The sequence below is a fragment of the Lissotriton vulgaris genome, chromosome 1_1 (assembly GCF_964263255.1).
Source record: "Lissotriton vulgaris chromosome 1_1, aLisVul1.2, whole genome shotgun sequence".
Lineage (NCBI taxonomy): Eukaryota > Metazoa > Chordata > Amphibia > Caudata > Salamandridae > Lissotriton > Lissotriton vulgaris.
In genome coordinates, this window is record NC_141685.1 from 587,079,423 (window position 1) to 587,101,441 (window position 22,019).

Here is a 22,019-nt window from a genome sequence, read left to right on the forward strand (position 1 = left end):
GATAGAGTGATAGCGACAGTAGTACTAGTTTAGCATAGTTCGGTAGGATAGATTTGGGAAGATGAAGGTCAAACACAGTAGAGGTAAGCAAAGTAGGGTTACATGGTGCTACAGCCCTTATTTTTGTAAGTCTTGTGAGTGATCAATGATTTGGTTTGTACCATACCTCAAGAAGATCGGCCTCTGCACCAGAAAAGTATCCTCTCAATTTCCCAAGCAGAAGTACGGGCAACATTGTACTTGCACTGTTGATCATGAAGGCATTAGCAGCAATTCCTGCCATTAGAGGGTCTGCAAGAAAAAATACAAAGTTTCTATAAAACTAAACTTCTGGTGCTTACAGAGAATATTGACTTCAAGTGTATGCCAAGTACATGGAAATCAGCCTTTATAACATTCAGCAGATTATTTCCTGCAAAATTAAAAACTAAATCCAGCATAACACTTTGCAGCCTTTTGGCTAGGGTATCAATAGATACATATTGCATACATACATACATAAATACATACATACATATATACATACAAACAACTGTAAAGCATCTTTATTAACAGATTCAAAATCATAGGGACATTTTAAAAGTCAAATTTAAAGACAATTGTGCAGGTTGAAAGAAGATACAATAACATAATAAATAATACCCCACAAAAGATCCTCTTGAGAGTGGCTCTTAGATGTGTTTTTTCCCATGCCTCCTCTATGAAAACAACTTGTTTAGTTGAGAAGGTGAGTTGATAAAGATGTAACTGGTTTGTGTGGAAAGACATTCTCTGTGGTACAAACTGCGATAGTCTCACTGTTTGTAGGCCATGCTGTGCATTTGCAAGAAGATGAAGCTCAAATGAACATAAGGGGCTGAGGATAGAATAGTGTGGTGTGTGGATGTTGGTTGCTGTTGAGTTGAAGAAAGCAGGATGTGAGGAGTTAGGGTTATAACTTTTAGATTGTGCAGTACTAGACATCACAGTTCATAGCCACCTTATCCAATACATGTACTTAAAATGTGAGAAACAGGGATGTAAAATGTTATACACAGAATCATACAGCTAGTCGCATGTAAGCTGGCACTAGGATGTACAGAGGCATTACTTACTGAGAGTCAGGAGTTGTGAACCTCAAAGCTATCAACTAAAAAAGTAGTGGGTCACAGAGGGAACGTGTGAGGTGACCAATGTTTGGGATGGACTGTTCCCATGAGGAGCACGGTTAGTACTGATTTGCAAAATATGGGCCTCTGCGGCTGATTTACAGATTGCAGACAGGTACTCTGTTGCAACAGTGACGAAGTACCCTGTCTGCCAAACTTAATGCCACCCATGGATTGCAAATAGGGCTAACCACAAGTTTTATGCTGCTGAAGCAAACTTTACTCTCTCTTTGTAAAACATCTTTGACTCCCGACAGAGTATGTGCCATCAGAAGTAAGCCATCTAATAGTCCACCCTATTTAGAGTAAGCAACTTTTTTCTTTTTACTGTCCATCGCTGACAAGTACATCCTGGTAGTGAGGGAGAGTAATGTAAAGTAAAAATGACCTCCTCACCATGGGATAAAACTGGTGTTGAGGTCATTAGCTTTTTTATTGTTTTTCAAAACCAAACTTCTGCTTTGTGAGTTTATTTACATAAGATAACCAACTTTGTGAAAGTTTGACCCCAAGGCATCTATTAAACTTTTCCTACATTGACAGGAAATGCCATGACAAAATTTCCTGCTACAGTATAGCAGTATCCGATGGGCTGGCAGGCGTCTCTAAATTGGACCTCCTAGTGCCAATGCAGGCACCCGTGCGCCAAGGTGCAAGTGCATAGTTGTGCTCAGGATAGTTTTTGTGCAGGAAGCAGTACATTCCTGCACAAAACGTAGCCTGGGAGGTTTTTGCCCATTTGTATGTATACTGCAAGATGCATCACAAATGCAAAGAGGAAATAACGAGGAGAAATAAAGATATCTCTCCTCGTTATGCCAGCTTCAGGGAGGCACACTGCTTTGGCACAAACCTAGGTCTATGACTCTTTGTTAATATGGCTTGCATCAAAATCCATGGGTGGATGCATGGAATGCAAGTGCGCCACCCATGGAACGTCTACCTGAATCAAAGTAATACAAGGCAGTGCAATGTGCTGGGTTGTGCTTTTTCCTACAAAGTCAGGCAAACTGACATTTGTGTGGCTTTGTATATACACAAAAGGATATTGCATTGGGCTGCATCAAAAAAGTAACAAAACCCAGACTCAATATCTTTGTAAATCTGAGCCTATGTAAATATGGGTTTGCGTCAAAGTCCATGGGTGACTGCATGGGAATGCTCACGTACCATGCATAGAAGGCCTACCCGATGCAAAGTAACACAAGGCAGCACAATGCCCTGCATTATTTCTTTTTACAAAGCCACGCAAATAAACATTTGTGCGGCATTGTAAATATCAAATAGAATTTTGTGCCTTGGTTGCCCTAAAAAGTGACACTACCTCAATGCAAATTCTTAGCAAATCTTGAACTTAAATACATGGAGGTTCCTGATTAAAATAATATGTTAAAACATGTTACTGATATCTGTGTGACAAGAAAATTCGATCCAGACTTAGCAGATCTGGCTCAGGGCCCTCACAATCACCTATCAAGCCAAGAATGTATTTATTTGGTCGGGTGTGACACCTCAAACACACCCTCCCCAATGCTGCCCCCTGTGGATGCAAAATAGGGTCTCAATGTTCCAAGTTGGGAAACGTCTCAATCTTCTCATCTTACCACATTGGGCTCATGCTGTAGAACCTCTTTTTCTGTGCATTCCCTGTAGATCATGCTCCTTTTGCATTTATATCGCTCCACCCATACAATGATTTCCTGTCCTACCGTGATCTCTTGTAACTGGGACATTGATGAGATTGACCCCATGATCATGTTCTTCGAGCTGACAAGACCCACACATGCAATACCCTGACTTATAAAAAGCAGCATCCAGTCTTATTAGAAACATAAAAAAATCAATCCTAACCATTCTTTGATGACTGTTCTATCAGTGGTGCTCTAGAACAAAGTCACCCAGTTGAAGAATATTTATCATTATTAATGCTACTCCAATAGGGTAATGGTAGTACTCTGAGCCACCGTACATCTTTCATCTAACTTTGAAATAGTCTTAGAATATTAATCATGTTTCTGCATCTTCCACAATCAAATATTTCAAGTACAAATCCTAAAGGAATATTATTTTTTGAGGTGTAACAACATCACTTACAAGGTTAGGCCTTAGATAGATGAATATTCCAAGCTCATCAATTTGGATGAGCCTGTAGAAAATTGTGGGCTAACTCAATACTAGATGCATGCTTCACTAAAAAGCCAAAAGCCCCTTGATCGGTCTTGGGTAAGATCTCAACAGCCAAGCATAGAAAGGTGAAATTTTTTGTTGCTTCTAGCACTATAATTCAGTTTAATTACTATGGCTTGCATTTCATGTAGCGCTTCATGACAAGCTGCTGCTGTTTAAAAAGTTCGAAAGCTCAGCAAGCCTTACCAAATTTCAATCTCATCACCTGCAGATAACCCCTTTTCTCAACAGCATGCGTTTAACTCACTAGACCATCTTGCTAGGCTTGTTTTGTCTCCAGCACTGCGCAAAAAACTATCTAAGCGGTTTTGAGTGCACATATCTGATAGGGATTAATGTGAAAAACAGTCTAATTTGATGGATCTAGTAATGACCGCTAATGTAGATTTAAATCAGAAAAGTAAAATAAATCACTTAGGGCCTTTCATGAGTGCCCCTTAAAATTGGGCACTGCCTCTAATTTGTGATTGTGCAGTGTTAGCAAGCAAGCAAACACCTGTGATATGCACCCAGAGAGTTATCCAGTTTTTCAACAAACTTGTCTCAATGCTCATCTACTTAGATTTGGATCCACTCCCAAATATTTGCATTCTTAAGCATAGGGTTTGATTGTATTAGGTGCTCATCAGATATGTTTAAGACACTGGGTACTGACTATATTCATTTTACATTTGTTCAATTGCACTGTGTGGAAAAAAAAAGTGGTGTCCAGACCCCATGATTAATTAAGGCTGTGGAATACCATGATAAAAGGTAATTGAAAAGCCAGGATTCCCAGTCTTTGCAGAATCACAGCAACACCCCTGCTTTAAGGAGATGGAACGCAACTCACAAAATCTCCTGTCCCCCCCCATGATTTTTACTTGCTGTGTGCAACAAAGCTAATTCCAGTGCTATATTTTGGCTCTATAGCCTTCCCAGATAAATGTGGGTCTTTCTTAAATGTATCTCAATGCAAAGGTTCCCTTCTGATCCTGAAGGCATCATTGGTCAAATTATTATCCTCCTTGAGGCATGCAGAAGCGGAGAAATTTAAAAACTCACATCTGGAAGGAGATGCATGAGCATATTGGCGTTAACAATGACCTCAGCCCTCTGAGATTTGCACACACTAAGATAAACAAGCAATCCATAAACCCATGAGGCCTGGGAGTAAATGCAAAACTAAACTGTGTCACTCATAGTGATTTATGCCTTGGAGGCCATTCAGGCTGCCGTCGGCTGCATCTAGAGCCACAGCACCGCTAAAAGCAGGCTTCAACCATTGAGATGCGTTTCCAGGGGTTCAATTTCTGCCCATGAGTAAGGCATTGCTATTTATAATTCACTGTGAAACCTTTTACACTTTCCTAACAGGAGGGTGGTGTCATGCTTCTTTCCATTCCTTCCTCCAATGAAGGCAGAAAAAGATTCCTCAGATGCAAGACGATCCTCCCTTTGTTCTTTTCCTGGTCAGACCTGGCTACCTTTCTGGGTCGAAACGCCATTGACGCAATTATCCAGCAAGCATACACAACAAATAGCCTTGAGAGGCTTTATGGACTGTAATGTTTTTCAAAAATGAGTGTTTGTTAAAAGAAACGTATTTGTCGGATGTATATTTTTGTGGTTCTTAAACTTACTGGGAATAGTGTGCATTTGCTTTTATTCACAGTGATAAGATTATTACCACTTTTATGAAGGTCTGAGATTTAAATATAAGGTGATAGCATTAAATGATGTGTGGTATTTTACCACTTATATCCTTTAAATGTGTTTTAAATGATACCTATGAGTGCACATGATTTCTGATTTGTTGTGCTCTGAGATTTGCAGGCAGAAACTCTATGGGAAATCTCCAATACACCATCTTTTAAAACAAGTGAGGCGGAATACCTTTCTCAAGGATTTGGAAAAAATACAAAAAAAAGCCATGCTCATTGGTGTGATGAAACTTGAGGGAGACCCCTGCAAAATACATGAGGCCCCCTCCGATACTCCCAGGCCACCACCTACCACGTTGGTCCAAGACCCAGTATACTGTTCTGAGGCTGCCCCTTGGAGCTCAGGCCCCTCCCTTCACAACACGGGGACGGCGTGGCCCAGTGTTACGCCACTGGCAATGCTTGGATGTCAATCAATACATGCGAGTATTCACAACCTTAGACCTATCTGGCTGAAAGTTAATAATGCATTTTAAACTGAGGCTAATGGAACTACGTTTGGGTTAAGGACATTCCAAGATTTATGCAAGACTGTGTTCATCTGGCAAAGAATCATTATTGCACCTACTCTCCATTTGTTCCACTCTTCTAAACAAACGCAGATATTGGTTTGGACTGATCTTTATTCAATTCAGCATTAGAACTTGTCGACAAGCATTCATTTTCTCCATGAGGTATGATTTCCCAATTGTAACTGTTAGGTTTATTAAATTTATGGACAGAGCCGAGTGGCTGCTGCGCTGCAAAAATGCTCCAGTGACTGTTCCAGAGAATGTTGGCATCTGCTAGAATGCTAAGATTTGTAGGTTTAGCCACTACACGGAGGATGGATTCATTTGTTAATTGTACACAGCTTCTTAAGATTGTTTGATTATTAAATATTTTTATATTCTCTTTAAATGATACTGATACTCATTGGCCACCACTTCAATCTAATAAATGCTTTAAAATTGCTTCATTACTTATTGGTGTTCTGTCAAATGTGATTTACAGGATCGATATATTGACACTGGGCACTTTAGTTACTATGCTCATGGATTTAACACTGTTTCCTCAGATCATAGAACTGGCTAAATCTGAGCCAACAATCATGTGTCTCAAATGCCCTTAAAGAGCTAAGTGAATAACACTGTTGAAAAGCGCTAAGAAGTACAATCTGAGAAGAGACGCACCACTGATCTGTAGCATCAAGATAGGTGATACCAAAGTTGCTTCTGTGCATGGGTGGGTCTAAAATTGAAGTGGAAGTGATCTATAATGAGATCTTCTTCCAAAAGCCAAAAGTTGTTTTGAAAAAGATTTATTCAAACAGCCTTGGGATACTGGCTAATGGATGAAGTTTCCCAAACCTTCTAGATCCAAGTGACTTATTAAAAGAGCTACTACTATAGCCATCCTCAGGTTATGAAGAAGTATGCCTGAAGCTAAAGAACAATTGACCAACTTTCAAAATCGGCCTTGGCTGTTCTGGCTGAACGAGAGGCTCCAGATTTATAGGTACTCTTCACAGATTGGAGAAGACGTACGTTTCCAGAATCTTTCAAATGGAATCTTTTGATAAATCAGCTCCAATCACTCTGTGGGTGCATAAAGGGGAGTCTGAAGCAGGAAAGTTGGATGTCTGTAATTTTCTGAATGAAAAGTACATTGATAGGTTCTGCCTTTTTTGGTGAGGCGGTCAATTTTTCAGCAAGTCTAGATGGTGAATGATAATTCGGCACAAGGTTTGTTCACAGAAGAAGAAATGTTGATGGACAAAAAAGATCCTTTTGCTTTAAACATTGCTTTTAGATGGTAGGGCAGATTTCCAGACAACAAATGCTGTGGAATACCAGGTAACACACCAGCTGTACTGCCTGATGGCATATTTTCTCTAAAGTAGGAGGTTTACATCCAAGGACTACTGCGACAATATACAGGGCACTCTTGTTTATGCTCAGGCTGTTTCCTTTCTCACATGTTCACAATATGTAATTTGTGTTTCTCCTATTTTATTGTCATTATGTGCTGATCGGATGTCTGACACTTTTTATTTCTTTTGGAAATGTGTAGATATATTTACTATGCACAACGATTTTGTGTTCTTTGCCACTGCCCTTTGTAATACACACCTACTATTGATATTGACAGCCGTCCTTCTTATGTTGTACTATTTGTAAAATTAATAAAACCATGTTTAAAAAAAAGTCGCAGGTTTACCTCCAAAGCATGGTGCATATCTATCTTTTCACTTGCATATAATTCGAGATGCTAAACGCTGGCAGTATGGTTTGTCACTTTAGTGAAAGAGTGAAGTAGGTAGGAACCTGTTGTAACTCACCCAAGGCTTCACTTAACACTGTCCCACATTCTATCCAAGTACCTGTATGTCTAACCGCTCATTCTCCTTCAGGTGCAGTTACATATCATACCAACATTAACCAATGTGACATTGACGTTATTCTAATAATGACACAATGAACAAAACTCATTCTGAATGCATAAGCAAATAAATCATCTGTTCAAAAAACAAATCCTTTTGCTTTACTCACATTTGAAAGTGTCGGCGTAGAGAGCTTTGCTGTAACGATAGCTCAGGCGATCAAGCGCTGGGTTGAGCATCTTAATAGCAACATTGCAGGCTGCAGCCCTGAAAGAATGAGCATCAAAATAGTCACTACATGAACAGATTTGCCAGCCTCAGCAACAAACTGAGCAACATACTGTGTAGAATAAGTAGCCAATTTAGAGGCCGGGCTCAGGCCCAACTTACAGTTGGTGGAGTTCTGGGGATCGGCTTTTGGACAATGACTTCATGTGTGAGTAGGTGAAACTTGCGAGCTGCAGGTTGAGTTTGCTTTCCTTCACTGCAACGCTAGCAATGGTTGATATCAAGGCAAGGCTAGGCTTAGTTTCAAACAGGACCACGCAGGCAGCCATGCGGACTTCAGAACGAACCCTGCGGTCCATGAAGATTTGGAGCAGAATGTCCTGGACCTGTGGACAGAGAGCATTGTATCATCAAGTACGCAGAAAAAGCATCTTGACAATAGAGACATATTTTATACTTTGAACAGTTTCTTCTTAGCATCAGCCTTCGGGGTCCACAGATTTCGACAGACATTGTACTAGTTAAGAAGTGAGGTATGGTACATAGAACACCCCAGCCAAAGGACACAACTCCAAGCCTTTTTCTGGTCCAACAAAAAGACAGCGTTAGCTGAAAGAACAACAAAAAGTAAAAGAAGAGAAAAATAGAATATCATGTCTTTGTGATTATTTTAAATAAATAGAATGTCTTATTATTATGAGTTCCTCAGATGGAGTTCCGAAATTAAATATATGTAGTTAAACAGGCATAGAATTTCCCTCTTAAATATTCCGCACAAAATATGGAATTTACTGTAGATGACGGCTTGGTTTAATCGCCAGAAGCTAGGTGGGATTACGCTCGAGTTTGTGGTCCACGTGAAGAGGGACAAAGGGATGACCCTTAGTGGTTAGCAGCCCTGGCATCTCATTGGACCACTAAGACCAACTCTTAAATGTTCTTGCTCAAACAACTCATTAGCAGCTCACAGTTTAAGCACTCTTCTCCCACATGGCCTGGAACCTTTGGCCAGTGCTGTTTACTTTCTAACACAGACTAAAACGGCCAGTACCAACCAGATGCATAGAGCTAAGGAGGCTGAGGACACACCCCTCATGATGCTATCAACACACTGTGACTCCTCTGAACTTGAAAGGAAGCCTTCCTGACACCTGTCCTGACCACCAATGAATGGGGCCTTGCTCATGATTGAGTGATCACGAGGTACAACTACATGCAATGTGAGTCCTCCAATAGGCATGGGCTAGCCATTCTTATACTCTGCCATTTTCCAATAGGCTGTTTGCTCGGATGCTGCTTTCTGAGCAAGATGGGCCGCCATGATCCAAGGATGCCCCTGTTGCCCTGCACTGCACGAGACATCCAGGAGTCTGCGGCTGATGTGAACATGTTTGCCTGATATGTAGTAACTTGTCAATCACAATGAGGGCCCACATTTTTACTTGGAACAATGCGGAATTATCAAGGTGGTTGTGGTGGAGTGCTGTGCCTTTAGAGACAGAATAATTGGCAAATGTCTGAAGTGAAGGCCCTGTGCCTGAAGGAGCTTCCTCATACCTGAGCATCCACATGCATATCTAGGAGGAAAGGAAGTCTCAGTGATGCAATAATTAATGTATTGCCGGATGGAAAATGTAATCGAGACAGAAAACAGATTTCCTCAGGTCATTTTCAACTGCTAACAGTGATCATCAACAAGCACAAACACAACCTTCAAACCGTATTCAGCATCTACGTAGGCTATTTAGGGGACCATCCAGGTTCTGGTTTGGCTAGAGCTTGTATTTTCTTACCCTTCTGGGATCCTCCTTGGCGATGTTCCTGAGGGCCATCACTGCATCGGTCTGGACCCTGACTGGGAGCTGGAAAGCACTGGAGGAGAACACCGGCAGGAACTTCTGGATGCGCTTGATACTGGCCGGCTGACCCGCATTTCCCAGAGCCTTCAGAGCCAAGGAGATGTCCTCTTCATGGGCTTTGTTGGCTGCCTCATTAGCGAGAGTATGCAGAGGCTGTAACATAACACATGATGCATTTAACACATTTTCAGACTAATAAGGAATGCTATGTTATATATATGTATGGAATGGTTAGGTGGGAACTAATTTCCACGTCTAATTTAAGGTTCAACTAGCAAACCTGCTTTGAAAATAAATCTGAAATTTACTCCATTAGGATGAGTCCTATATTTAGAGTAGATTTTCGGAATTTTAAAGAAAGAAATCTTGTGAATATTAATGCCAGACTTAGATCTATTTAAATATTCAAACAAATAACTATTTTTTCATGTAGGAATGTAACAGGTGTACATTTCTGAACCCAAACATATGCAGCAAAAACATTTCTGTTAAAACTATTTTCCTCTCTGAGGAGCAAACCTAATGATTGATGGTAGAGTTCACTATTCATTCACATTGAATTGTATGTATTTCTGCCCTTGACAAAAATAATTTGTGAGCATGTTTCTGGTAGGAGACTACCTGCAGGCTGCTGATAAATGCCAGCACACGTTTGTAGTCTGTGGGTGCTCAGCAACATCTAGAACTAGAATTCCAGACCCTGAAGTTTCACTTCTCTGGCAGGAGTTTTTGTGAGCAAATCTCATTTGTGAAGGCAAAATGTTACCATTACTCATCAGGTGACTATTACAATGAGTTGGGCCATAATCCCTAATTTTACAACACAAGGATGGGGGAAAGGGGAGTAACACAGGCCTCCGTGGCTCCTGCAATCCAGGGGCCCCCAATCCTTCAGGGTCCTGCCAAAGCTTCAGGTAGGTGCTTTCAGCCAACAGTCAATGAATATCTGTGAGCTATGGGAGGCACAGGCCCCTCTTCACATTCTGTAGGAGGGCCCTATCAGTTTGCGTGACCCACCACTGGAGGGGATATGACGTCCCGTATATGGAGTGAATTGTCAAGCACTCTCCATTGTCCCCTTTCTCCTCTCCCCCTAACAGTGCTGTGACTGTGTTGAATGAGATAACACTGCATTTTGCTAACTGCAGATACTTTTTACTGAGCTACAGACACTCACCTCAAGTGCTTCCTCAGGACACACTGATCGGGGAGCGCAGTACTTGTTGACCATGGAACCGTAATGGAGCACTGCCATCTTGTAAAGTTCTGGAGACTTCCGAATCCTGGCATCATTCACAAACTCCTGCAGACGGGGGAGCAATGATTATCCCCATCAGTCCAGAGAAATGAAGTCAAAAACCCCTCTGATAAAAGCATTAGGTTTCTAAGGAAAAGTAGGGACTAGACACTCGAACCCAGACATTTAAACCTGTGGTTAAACAAAAGCTGGATAGGAACTGACTGCTTTGCAGGTTTAGAACAAAATGATGTTTAATGATGAACTTTGAGCAAAGATTTGTAAAGCTCTTTCAAAAGGTGCTGGCAGAACGCCTCAATATGTGCACACGACAAGGTGAATCCCTCATTCACCTCGGTTTAGTTTAGATGTTCCCTCATTTCTCCTACAACATTTGACTTTACAAACCTGCCTTGGGGACTCACTGTTCCTCTGAGTGGCTTTGCTTGATATCTCTGCTCCACTCTTCCTAAGCAAGACCTGGCTCACAGGAGCATCGGTACATGATAGTGCCTTGGGCCTGAGTACCTCGGTAAGGGAGGTCGTAGTCATAAACCGGGGTAGGACTGCATCAACCATCCCTTGGATCCTCAGACCTCAGCCAAATTGTTCCTATCTAAAAGGCCAGAGTCAGCCATCTGTGTATTTGCACCAGATGAATTAAAGCACCAGGGCTGGTGCACATCCTGGATACACATTACATATGTGGGTGCACAAGGATTATTGTGGGATTGATGCAGGATAGGCCAAGTTCACACTGCTTCCAATTCATACAAATTGCACCTAAATCAGTTGTTTAGGCGAAGCAATTTTTCACAACCACTTTAGATGCATTTTTGTGTGGAAATGATAGATCTTTCACTGATCAATGGTTTTGTATCCGGACCGTCATTCATATTCCACAATGGTTTACTATGTGATTTGATACTCTTGACCACGTTCTAGCCTTTTCAGTTTGGCTGAACTTGTTGATGTTATAACTTTTATACATGTATGTGATATATATAGTCAGACCCCCAGGATATAGCGGCAGGGATTAGCAAATTTAGCGGCACAAAAATGGAAATTTAGCGGCACAAATATGGAAATTTAGTGGGAATTTTGCGGCATTTTATTTGGCCATTTTTCCTACAACAAACACAGATATCTTTGATTTTTGAGATAATTAACAACATGAAGCTATGCATATATGCCAGTATGGTAAGCACCATCTGTGCACACACATTCCGAAGTATACATATATCCAAGTCCATCCAACACCCTCAGTGCACACATTCTTAAGTATGCTTATATGCCAGTACAGTGATTACCCGCTGTGCAAACACATTTCAAACTATGCACAAATGCCAATACAGTGAGCACTATGCACACACATTCTGACGTTCATACACACAACACGCATACATCTGTAACCATCCAAGTGCAAGTATACAATATTGTAGGAGCATTCCCTGCATGCCCATTCTTTTCATGTTTCACTTTTGTATTCTTATGTAAATGCTTAAAACATAACAGCATTATGACAATAATACAGTATAATGGTACAGTACAACCTACTGTACATTCCAGTAACCAGGGTTCCATACCTGGACGGCACAGCACACCATACTGTCTACCGCTACGAAGTCACAATGGGAATGTAAGAAAGCAAGCGATTTATAAAATTACATTTCTTTGAGAATCTACATCACTATGCTTGGAAGCAAGATGGAAATCGAGTAACACGCTTTGCATGTCGCTCCCTCCTAGCTCTAGCTGTTCTGCGGCCATGACAGACAAGAGGTAGTCAGAAAGGCAGCTAGGAATGCGATGCTTCTCCGGGTGGAGACCTCGCACCTGTCTAAAACCACAAGTTACCCAACAGAGCACACAGGAGATGGAGGTCTGTGTCCTGCTCATCTCAGCCACAATTGCCTCACAGAATGCACGTTGGGCAGTCAGCGCACTCGGCTGTATTTTGGCACAGCGTCCCTCAGGGTGGAGCATGCCGCCCAAGAAGGGACAGAAGTTGTGGCGCCTCCACAGCGTGCAGCTGGACAAGGCTGCCCGAAAATGGATTGCAGCAGCACAGGAGTGAGGAAAACAGAGGCAAATGCCCACAAGGACTCAGAAATTCGTCTCAAGCTTCAAAGTGCCGATTTCGCTGGCACTTTTGTAAAAATCGCGCCATTTTTACAAAAGTGGCGATTTCGCGGCAAACCGCAAAATCGTGAAATCCTGGAGGGTCTGCTTTATAATGCACTGACAGGCACTGTGAGAAATTTGCAGTGTTCGGTCTGAAGTCTAGACAACACACTATCCATGAATAATGTGTTGTATGAAAAAAATACAGAAACACACCATCCTGGAAATATTAAATACTCTCAGGGAATGCGCAAACCCTTAAATGTAAAGAGGAACAGAATCAGTGTTCCCAGGTTGAGAGAGTAGTATCTGTTTGTGATGGCTGCAGCTGTCACCATTGGTGGGTCACAAAGGGGGGGCAGGACATTCACAGATGCAGTACCTGACCCATCACCTCCACCCCAGCAACACCTCTCCAAATTAAACGACCCCCTGCTGAAAAATCTGCCTATTTTATGAACATTCCATATGACTAAACAAAATAAGTGCAAGGTACAGCATGTCAATTAATGCTTAGCGCATGGAGTCCCAAAATGGCGCACTTACCGCTGCTGTCTGGAGGGTGCGGTGATCGGCCTGTGTGTACTGCATGGCGAGCATGATGGCCTGAATGCCTTCAGAGAGAGTCATGTCCTCGTTGTGAATGCACTGCCTAATAAACTTCAGGGACTCAGCTGTTCCCGCCACAGGGATTGCATTCAGCAGCCAACGCCTGAAGTTAAAAGAAGGATTTGACATTGTATTGGCTGAGTCCACCATAGAGAATGGGTTGAATGACAATGACTAAAATAGAGGTTCTGACCTGTACTGGGGTCTTGAGGCATGCTGTTTCCAAAGTGCATTGATATTTTCAGTGCTTGATCTGCGCAGAAACTGGGTGAGTTGAAGGAATCTGGCAGGTGCCTCCTGGTGGACCTCTTGTTGGTTGTTCTGCACTAGATGCTGCAGAGTCTCCACAATCTACAGTTAACACAAAGATAGTTCCCAAATATTAGCATGATTTGTTAGCCTAGGATACTGGCCCATTCAGGGTGAGTCTAAAAAACATTTTGTACCTGGGCTTCAGAGCTTCGGCTTTTGATCAAGTGGATGGGCATCTGCAGCAGCTCCGAAGCAAAGTTGTATTGAAGGTCTCCACGATTCTGCAGCTGAGTCTGGGGCTCTTTCACGTTATTGCTTTTACTCTCCACCAGGGTGAGCACTTGTCTAGAAAGCAATGAGAAATACATGAAGGAAGTGCTAATTAAAAGATTACTTTTTCCATAGATTGATGTGCTACCTATAACTCATAGTCCTTTACATTTATGGATTAACATGCTGAATTTGAATACACTCAAACACATGCCATGGTTGATATTAACCTATTAAAGAGCCATGTGCAGATTCTCCAGGGAGTTACCTATCCACAGCCCTCCTGGTGGCAGAGGAAAGGAATTGTAGGACTCAGTTTAAACTGCCTCTGCTCATACATTTGAGAATGATTAAATAAGCCTGTCGAATGGTGAGTTCTGCTGACTCTCTAGATTATGTTCATGTGTCCTTGACCATTTTCAACCTATTGTAAAACATAGAGTTCAAGCAGTTTTCTGCCATCAAGTATCTGTTCTACATATTTATTCACATTTAATCTCCTGGCTGCAGTTTTACAAGTGGCATGAGATACAATGCACCTGTACTATGGCCGATGGCCTATCCATCGCATTTGTGACAGAGTATCCCATTCACTATACTCTAAATCCGGCCCTCTTTCTCTATGTGTTTCTTTGTTGCCTTTATTGTTTTTGATAAATTGGTATAGAAAGCCTCTTTGTATAACTGGTGAGTATTTGAGATGTTGGCAAGCCTATTCTAGTATGCTGGACATTTATAAGCCGGTGAGGCAAGGAGACTGCTTTTAGATCTTCACACATTTTGCTTCAAAGAAATGAGACCTGCATTCTGAGAGGCCATGTTTCTTTTTACGAGAACGAGTTGTTAAGGTGATTTATCGACAGAAGGAGAGTCTTCAGTTTTCTTTTGAGAACTGATGATTTAGGTGACCAGGCAGAGACAATTATTGCAATGTCATAACTAGAAGAGGGGGATAATTCTTTTCAACAGTATAACGGAGAAGTTGGTATTTGGAACCAGTGGGGTAATTTTGTGTGGAATGCATTCCGAATCCAGCCAGATTCAAAGTTGTTTTCTTTTTTAGATATTGTAATACTTCTTAATCTCACCGGCCAATTGAACAATACACAGCTTCCAAAAAAAGGGATTTTAATTTTTGTACAATTCAGAATGAGGTAAGATTGATTGGTGTATGTATTTCAGGCAGAAGTTTTTTGTGTGCATGCCCAGGTGAAAGTAGACCAAATATTGTCCATATGCATTTAAAACCGAAGGGCACGGTAAATAAATAACTTGGGATTGTGGTTTCATAAAAATGTTCAAATTAAAAGAAAACAGTAGAGATCACAGTAGGACCCCACACAGCACGTGGTTTACTTTCAACGGTGACTTGACTGTGATTTGAGAGAAGTGAATTACACCACTTAAGGGCCATACCAGTAGCCAGCGGGACAGGATACACCGACAGGTAAGTTAGGAATAAAATACAGAGGAATCAAGATCAAGGTGACTGCTAGCAAAATGTAATGCATAACGTTTCTTACCCTATGGGCATGCCATTTTGACTTTCTATGCATTAGGGGCCTCTGAGTAGGCCAAATTCTCTAAATAATGAATATTAACTACAGTCTTGCTTCCCTCGACACCCTTTCAGTCTTATTTAACAAGTCAAATGTGCCGGCCAGTATGTTTGTTCACAAATCTGAAGTTCCTACCACTATGATAGCATTTCTAAAACAGGTTCTTTCAACTCACCGATGTTGCATTCATTAAAATTCCTTGACAATATTTTTTAATTTACACTGATCCATGCTGTTGATTTACATCAAGCTGATTTCCCATATAAATTCACCTTGTGGTTAAAGAATATAATGTATGCTAGAAAGATGGTTGAATGCCCCGCCTGCCTACCTGGCTTTCATGACCGCAGCCCCATAGAGTTCATAGAAGGGGGAGTAGTGGTACACCTGCTCAGCGGTAGCCTCAGTGATAAGAGCACCAATATCCTTGTTCTTCAACTTGTAAGTGAAGGTAGCAGCTCCCCTCAAGTTCTTTCCTCTCTGCGGAAGGCAAGAAAAGGTAAGTTGTGACCATTGAGAAAATGCATTTAGAATGTTAATAAATAGACACCAAAACAGGCCCACCTGCTGGCAGTTCCTGCAGGTCTCCATGTACGCCATGCCAATGTTCCTCTCTACTTTGTCCTGACAGTTATTGAGATCCCTGGATTTGATGACAATGATCCGATCAGCCTTCTTGTCTTCCTGGATGACATACCTTGTGTGGCAAACACCAGTGACACCGACCTGTGAAAAACAGTACATTTGATTCAAATAATGTTTTCCATTGTTAAAAATAACAAAGTTAATGTCCTTCCTACAAGCACTAAACCTATGATTTAGTAGAAACTGGTAGATGCCAACCTCCTGTAAATCATAGACGTTTTGGTTCTTCTTGATGGTGAGTTGAAACATGTTGACAATTCCTTTCTGAATGTTGATCACAGTTTCAGAAACATCTTCTGGGGCATAAAACGTTCCAACGCGTCCATTGCTGTACTCAAACTTCACCGGTCTGGTAAGCTGAGCTGCAAGAGCCTGGGTAAGCTTGGAGGACCGAGTGAATGGATCCTTGGGAAAGATGCCATTGTACTCTTTGATTTCAGGAGATGTGATCTGCAAATAAATGTACATCGCATTAGGGTTTTTATTGGTATTAATATACAGTGCTGCAGAAACACTTAGAAAATAATTATTGTATTTATAGATAAAGTATTGTAGAGGTATTACACACACTTGCACACACAAGCTCAGAGACAGAGTGAAAGAGAGAGAGAGAGAGCGAGATACAGATAGAGAGACAGAGAAGAAGAAAGAGAGAGTACAGAACAAGTAACTGTGTAATATGGTGTAATGTTGTTTGAGGGGTTCTGGGTAGTGAGATCATAAACAATGAAGCCAAAGGCTGCTGATTTGTAAATATCACCATAGCATAGGATGACTATTGAGTATATTTTTATATTACATGATTCATTTGGCCTAGTTATATTGGAAAAGCTGTTGTCTTCAAAGTGTAACCAACGATGGGCAGTGGTATTTAGATTTTGTTTATCTTTCAGAAATAAATTATTCATAAATCAACCGATAATGATGATGAGGAGTGAACATATGTGCTTCTTTGGCTGCAGTGTTTACCACATAATTATGAGTTAACCGCAATAAATAACAAGTTGATTGAAGGAATGCTTGAATTGATTTCAGCCACTGGTGATCACATGTCAGAGACGTTACCTCACATAAATGAGTTTGGATGAAAGCCTTTTACCAACGAGGGTCCCCATCACCTTTTTAGACGTCGCTCAACTCTGTCATTGGACCTCATTCGTCATAAAGTGGCGGTAGTACCAGAGCATCTTTTTAGATAATCTGGGGGCATATTACCAACCAACGGCGATATTTATCGCTGAGCTCCGGCGATTTTTATCGCAGATAAACCTTGCTATTATCAAGGTTTATCGCAAAATCGATAAAAATCGGCAGCAATGCATGAATTTCGCTGAAAAGTAAGCGATATTCATGCATTACCGAGCTAATGCTCTTAGCCATGTTATCCACCTCCCATTGGATAACATGGCTAAGAACTGCTCAGGGCAGGCGTTAGCTTTTGGAGATATTCACGCTTAGCGCGAATATTTCCAAAAGTACGCCTTTGTTGGTAATAGGAGATAGCGATGTTAGCGACTCTTTTCAGTCGCTAACATCTTGGCACGCCCACTTTGCATGTCATTAGCGATAAATATCGCTGACATGCAAAGCGGGAGCCAAGATGATCGCTATCTCCTACTAGCTGTCGCTAACTGGTGTTAGCGACAGCTTGGTAAGAGGGAGATAAAATTATCGCCACTTTACGGGGAAAAAGTCCCGCTAAAGCGGCGATAATAGCTCTTGGTAATATGCCCCCTGGAGACTGAAAACCTCCAAATTAGGTGGTTTCCAATATTTCAGGAGAGCAAAAAGAGTTCTCAGTTTTGGTTAGGCTGTCTTTGTGACTAAATCAAGCGATGAGCTACTGTTATTGAAACAACACTTCAGGCACTGGTATGCTTGCGTTGCGAAATCGAATGTTCATTAATTCAAAGGGCCCCCTTGACTACCTCTTTTTTATTTCTACATTTTGTGATTTTGGAGGGCATGTTTTATAGCCCTTGAAGCGGTCGCCTCACTGTGTGTAAAACTATTGCTTTGGGTGCAAAGAAGTTGTAAACAGTGAGTTACTAGGAATAATGAATTCCAGTTGCCTACATACTCTAGCGAATCAGCAGGGCGCGTTTATAATTATAAATTGCATGAGTTACTTCAGTATTAATCGGAATTAATCTCGAGGTCATTAATTACGGACCCCTATTGATGTGTAACTGCTTCAGTTATTCAGGTGAATTAAATCGTCTTGATCCAGTGTTCTTTTCATTTATGCTCAGAGATGGCAGCACTGAGTCATCCTCAAGAGTTCATTTTTCTGCTTTAAATATACTATTCTTTTTTTACATGCCTGCATTTAATCTTTTTATAAACAGGAATGACCCAGGTAAACCGCTTATTTTGTCCTTTGTGTTCATTAATTTAATGTATACATTGGATGGAGGGGACACCCCTCTTACCAGCCCTTTTTTTAAACTATTTACTGCTCACTTTTCCCATCCGCTAATATTTACACTATATATTTACTTTACTCATTAACCCTGTTGATTTTTTTCCTCGCCGATATTTCTTTAGACTTCCGTTATTTTTGTTATTTTTGGATCATCTACCCGCTAAGTACAATATACTGAATGGAAAATAACACGACACCATATAATCACATATAGTTAGTAACAGAACAAGAAGGTCAGGTTCAAATCTTCATCGGATGTCTCAAGTTAGCCATGTGACTGCAAGATTTTAAGGACTGCTTCCGATTAACCATAGTAACAGGTTCCCACATGAACAGTAAATTGATACCCATATGGACCATTGGCCACATTCTATAGAAAGATAATGTCAAGCCTTGTACTTTTGCAGAAAAAGAAGTATATAACACTAACAAATGTCATCTGCACGCGTGCAAGTCGGTTGCACATCCCTAGAGCAGAGGTGACTTGCTTGACATGAGATGAGGCTTCTTTACTGTTCCTGGTTTCAAATCATGGATGTTAATTTCTTCCTCCATCAGATATGCTATGTTTCTGTAGGCTCCTGAACCACCGTGTAGAATGGTGGGTCCCCCTTACCTTGAGGAGATACGCCTTCTGTGCAAATCCGCTGATCTCGACCTTGCAGTTCAGTTTTATTCCAGCTCTTGCGAAGCCACTTTCGGGCAGTCCGTTCATAATCAGGGCCTCATAGTTGTAGACATGGGTCTTGCTTTCACTAAAGGTAGGCTCTACAACAAGAAAGAAAGCGCAGATTTAGCAAATATATACTTTTTGTGTAAATGTACAGGATCAGTAGACTTGGCACCAATGACCAACTAAAGCCGGTGGGAGGATCATGGCCTTCAAACCACCTCGTTTCAGATGGCTTGTGAAGAGGGAACGCATGCTTGGGCTTCCATGTAGACTCAAGCTCCCTTCTGAGGTTCCCAGCAGTGATGGCACTTAGGGGCATCTTTCACAGCAGATTTTGCTTTCGAGCAAACCCCAAAAGTAAGATTGATTGGGTGATTGAGTCCAAATGCTAATTAATCAAACATATCCTAACCAGATTGCTTGTATATCCAAAGATCCCCACTATGACCTCTACTGAGCTCTAATTTCCCACATGTCTGACGAGACGTCTATTCCAGTGCTTCCTTATCTGGGGGCAAGACGAGGCGAATTGTGCATATGCTGATAGGTTCAAGATGGCTTGAGTCGGATGGAGTGTTCTCCCAAGAAGTTGGCTTTAATATTAGGACCACATGGCTCTTTTGAGGCACGGTTTCCCGAATATCATACATAAATAAGTACCTTAAATTTTACATGTAGCTCTGAGGGGAAGCTCATTACATATTCTAGTAGGTCTGAGACTGCCACGGCACCCAGCAGCATTAATTCTGTGCAGCATCAACTCTTGTTTGTGTTATTAAGAAAATATTTCCATGTACTCAGGCTGACAACTAACTGAATCCTGCCTTGTGTCTTTGCTAAACTTTACTCAGGTAACTTTTCCTCCAATATTTCCAAGTGGACTTACTTTTGCCAACTTTATCCTATTCAGAAAATCACTCTACTTGACACACCTGACCACAGAAATAAGAAGCACCATCATTTTAGGCATGTTGGAGTGGATATTAAATCACAACATATTTATACACATGTGATTTAATCTATATAGTCATTCCTTTTATCAATTGTAGTGCCACGTTAATTTGGAATTCAAGGTCTAGATGGTTTCATTTGTAAGAAAAAAACAAATTGAGACGGTAACAACTACGTTTTAGTGATTGTTGCATGTCACTCCCTCTTCATAGGACACACAACTTTCCCCATCGGTTTACTTTCTGCCCAAGTCCCTCTCTCTCTTTTGCAATTTTGAAAATCTCTGTTCTTCAAAAATTCGAAAATAATAAGTGAATCCCACAGTTTTTAATGTCCTCACAGAAGTACGCACAACGTAGACTTACCATAGTTGTACTGCTCACTGCCTGCAAAAAAGAAAAGAAATTGGTACATGAGAAACAGCACAACACCTCCTCAACACAACATCTAGTCCACTGAAGTTTCTTCTGGGGGGAAAGAAACCTATCCCAGAGAAGTAAAGTAAGAACTTACCCACAAGGGCTACCACAAGGGCCAGGATGATCCCCCTCATGATTGCGGTGAATGGAAACGAGGGGCACGCTTCGGCTTTTATAGCACACAGATACAAGGTAGGTGACTGCCAGCAAAGATATCGCAGGTCAATGATTAGCTTTAGAGTCCATTAGTTAAACATTATTTTGGCTTCGATTTTGATTACACAGTTTTTGGGCAACTCCATACCTCTTTGCTTGCAACATAGGCTTCTTTCCTTAGTTGATAAGCTGTATCTAACATTTGAGTATTAATATTCAAATTCGTTAAAAACAACTGCACTGAGTTCTCTGGTGGAGGTGAAAGTGGGAAACTAAGAATTCCAGAATGTAAATAAGCACAAACTAAAATGAAGCAAAACTGAGGGACTACAGGTTCTGCCCATTATCTCCGTCCATCTGTCTGCCTGTTTGGGATCGGCAGTAGCAACACAGTGTTCATTGATAAGTCCCTCAGAAGAGCGTTTTGCAAAAGTTTTGAACTGAGATCCATTTCAGTCTATGGAAACATTTCCAAAAAGTTTAGATACAGATCATATTGATCCTGGAGCACAGTATGTGATTGACCAACAATTCTAAAGTTAAAATAGATAATCCAAGAGTTGTACTTTCAGCACATATTCAATGACAGTCCAAAAGCGCCCTCTGAGTCAACACCTAATATATATACATTGAATGATCATATTTACTCCAACTAGTGCACATATTGGTTTGGTGAATATTTGTCTAGCGATTAAGATAGAATTTCCAGAAAACTAGAGTCCTAATTTAAACATTGTTTTACTATATTCAATGGTAATGACCAGGAGCGATACACCTCTCTTGTATTACCTCGGGATTTAAGAGCTGCATAGACAATACGTGCTATATTTTGGGAACACATGTTGCAGCATGTCTAATCCACATGTTTCCCTATGCTTTACCGTCAACCTTTTGTGGTAGGAAGTGCTGAGAAGCATAGGTGCCTAAGGTGCCCCAAGAGTGTAATATGGTGGTTCATTAATATCTGTTGAACCTGTAAAATGTGCATTGATTTGATTATGACACATTATACTAGTACCCAGCATTCAAAATGATGGGGGCAATGGTTCAAAATCATACTGGTATGCATGTTACTTGGGTCTGCAAACTGGCAGTCAGACCAAAACAGTAGAGTGCAACATTGTTGCTTCCGCTGCCATTTTCACAACAGGCTTTATTGTGAAAAAAACATTTTCAGACCCGTGTGAGTAGGGCAAGCAGACTTCACTATCC

General features: G+C 41.1%; 1 protein-coding gene across 1 annotated transcript in view; it reads right to left on the minus strand.

The window, feature by feature from the left end:
• Window positions 1–20,845, minus strand: part of LOC147747518 (vitellogenin-A2-like) — an 88,272-nt gene extending 67,427 nt beyond the window's left edge. Inside the window, exons 1-14 of the mRNA XM_086953983.1 lie at window positions 20,746–20,845; window positions 20,598–20,618; window positions 19,225–19,376; window positions 16,382–16,633; window positions 16,103–16,264; window positions 15,870–16,018; window positions 13,904–14,054; window positions 13,651–13,808; window positions 13,395–13,560; window positions 10,665–10,790; window positions 9,422–9,640; window positions 7,791–8,014; window positions 7,570–7,667; window positions 167–291 (exon numbers count right to left, since the gene is read on the minus strand). Coding sequence (XP_086810109.1) covers window positions 167–291; window positions 7,570–7,667; window positions 7,791–8,014; window positions 9,422–9,640; window positions 10,665–10,790; window positions 13,395–13,560; window positions 13,651–13,808; window positions 13,904–14,054; window positions 15,870–16,018; window positions 16,103–16,264; window positions 16,382–16,633; window positions 19,225–19,376; window positions 20,598–20,618; window positions 20,746–20,785 — 2,043 coding nt within the window. The 5' untranslated portion in view covers window positions 20,786–20,845. The remainder of the gene's footprint in view (window positions 1–166; window positions 292–7,569; window positions 7,668–7,790; window positions 8,015–9,421; window positions 9,641–10,664; window positions 10,791–13,394; window positions 13,561–13,650; window positions 13,809–13,903; window positions 14,055–15,869; window positions 16,019–16,102; window positions 16,265–16,381; window positions 16,634–19,224; window positions 19,377–20,597; window positions 20,619–20,745) is intronic.
• Window positions 20,846–22,019: the final 1,174 nt, after the last annotated feature.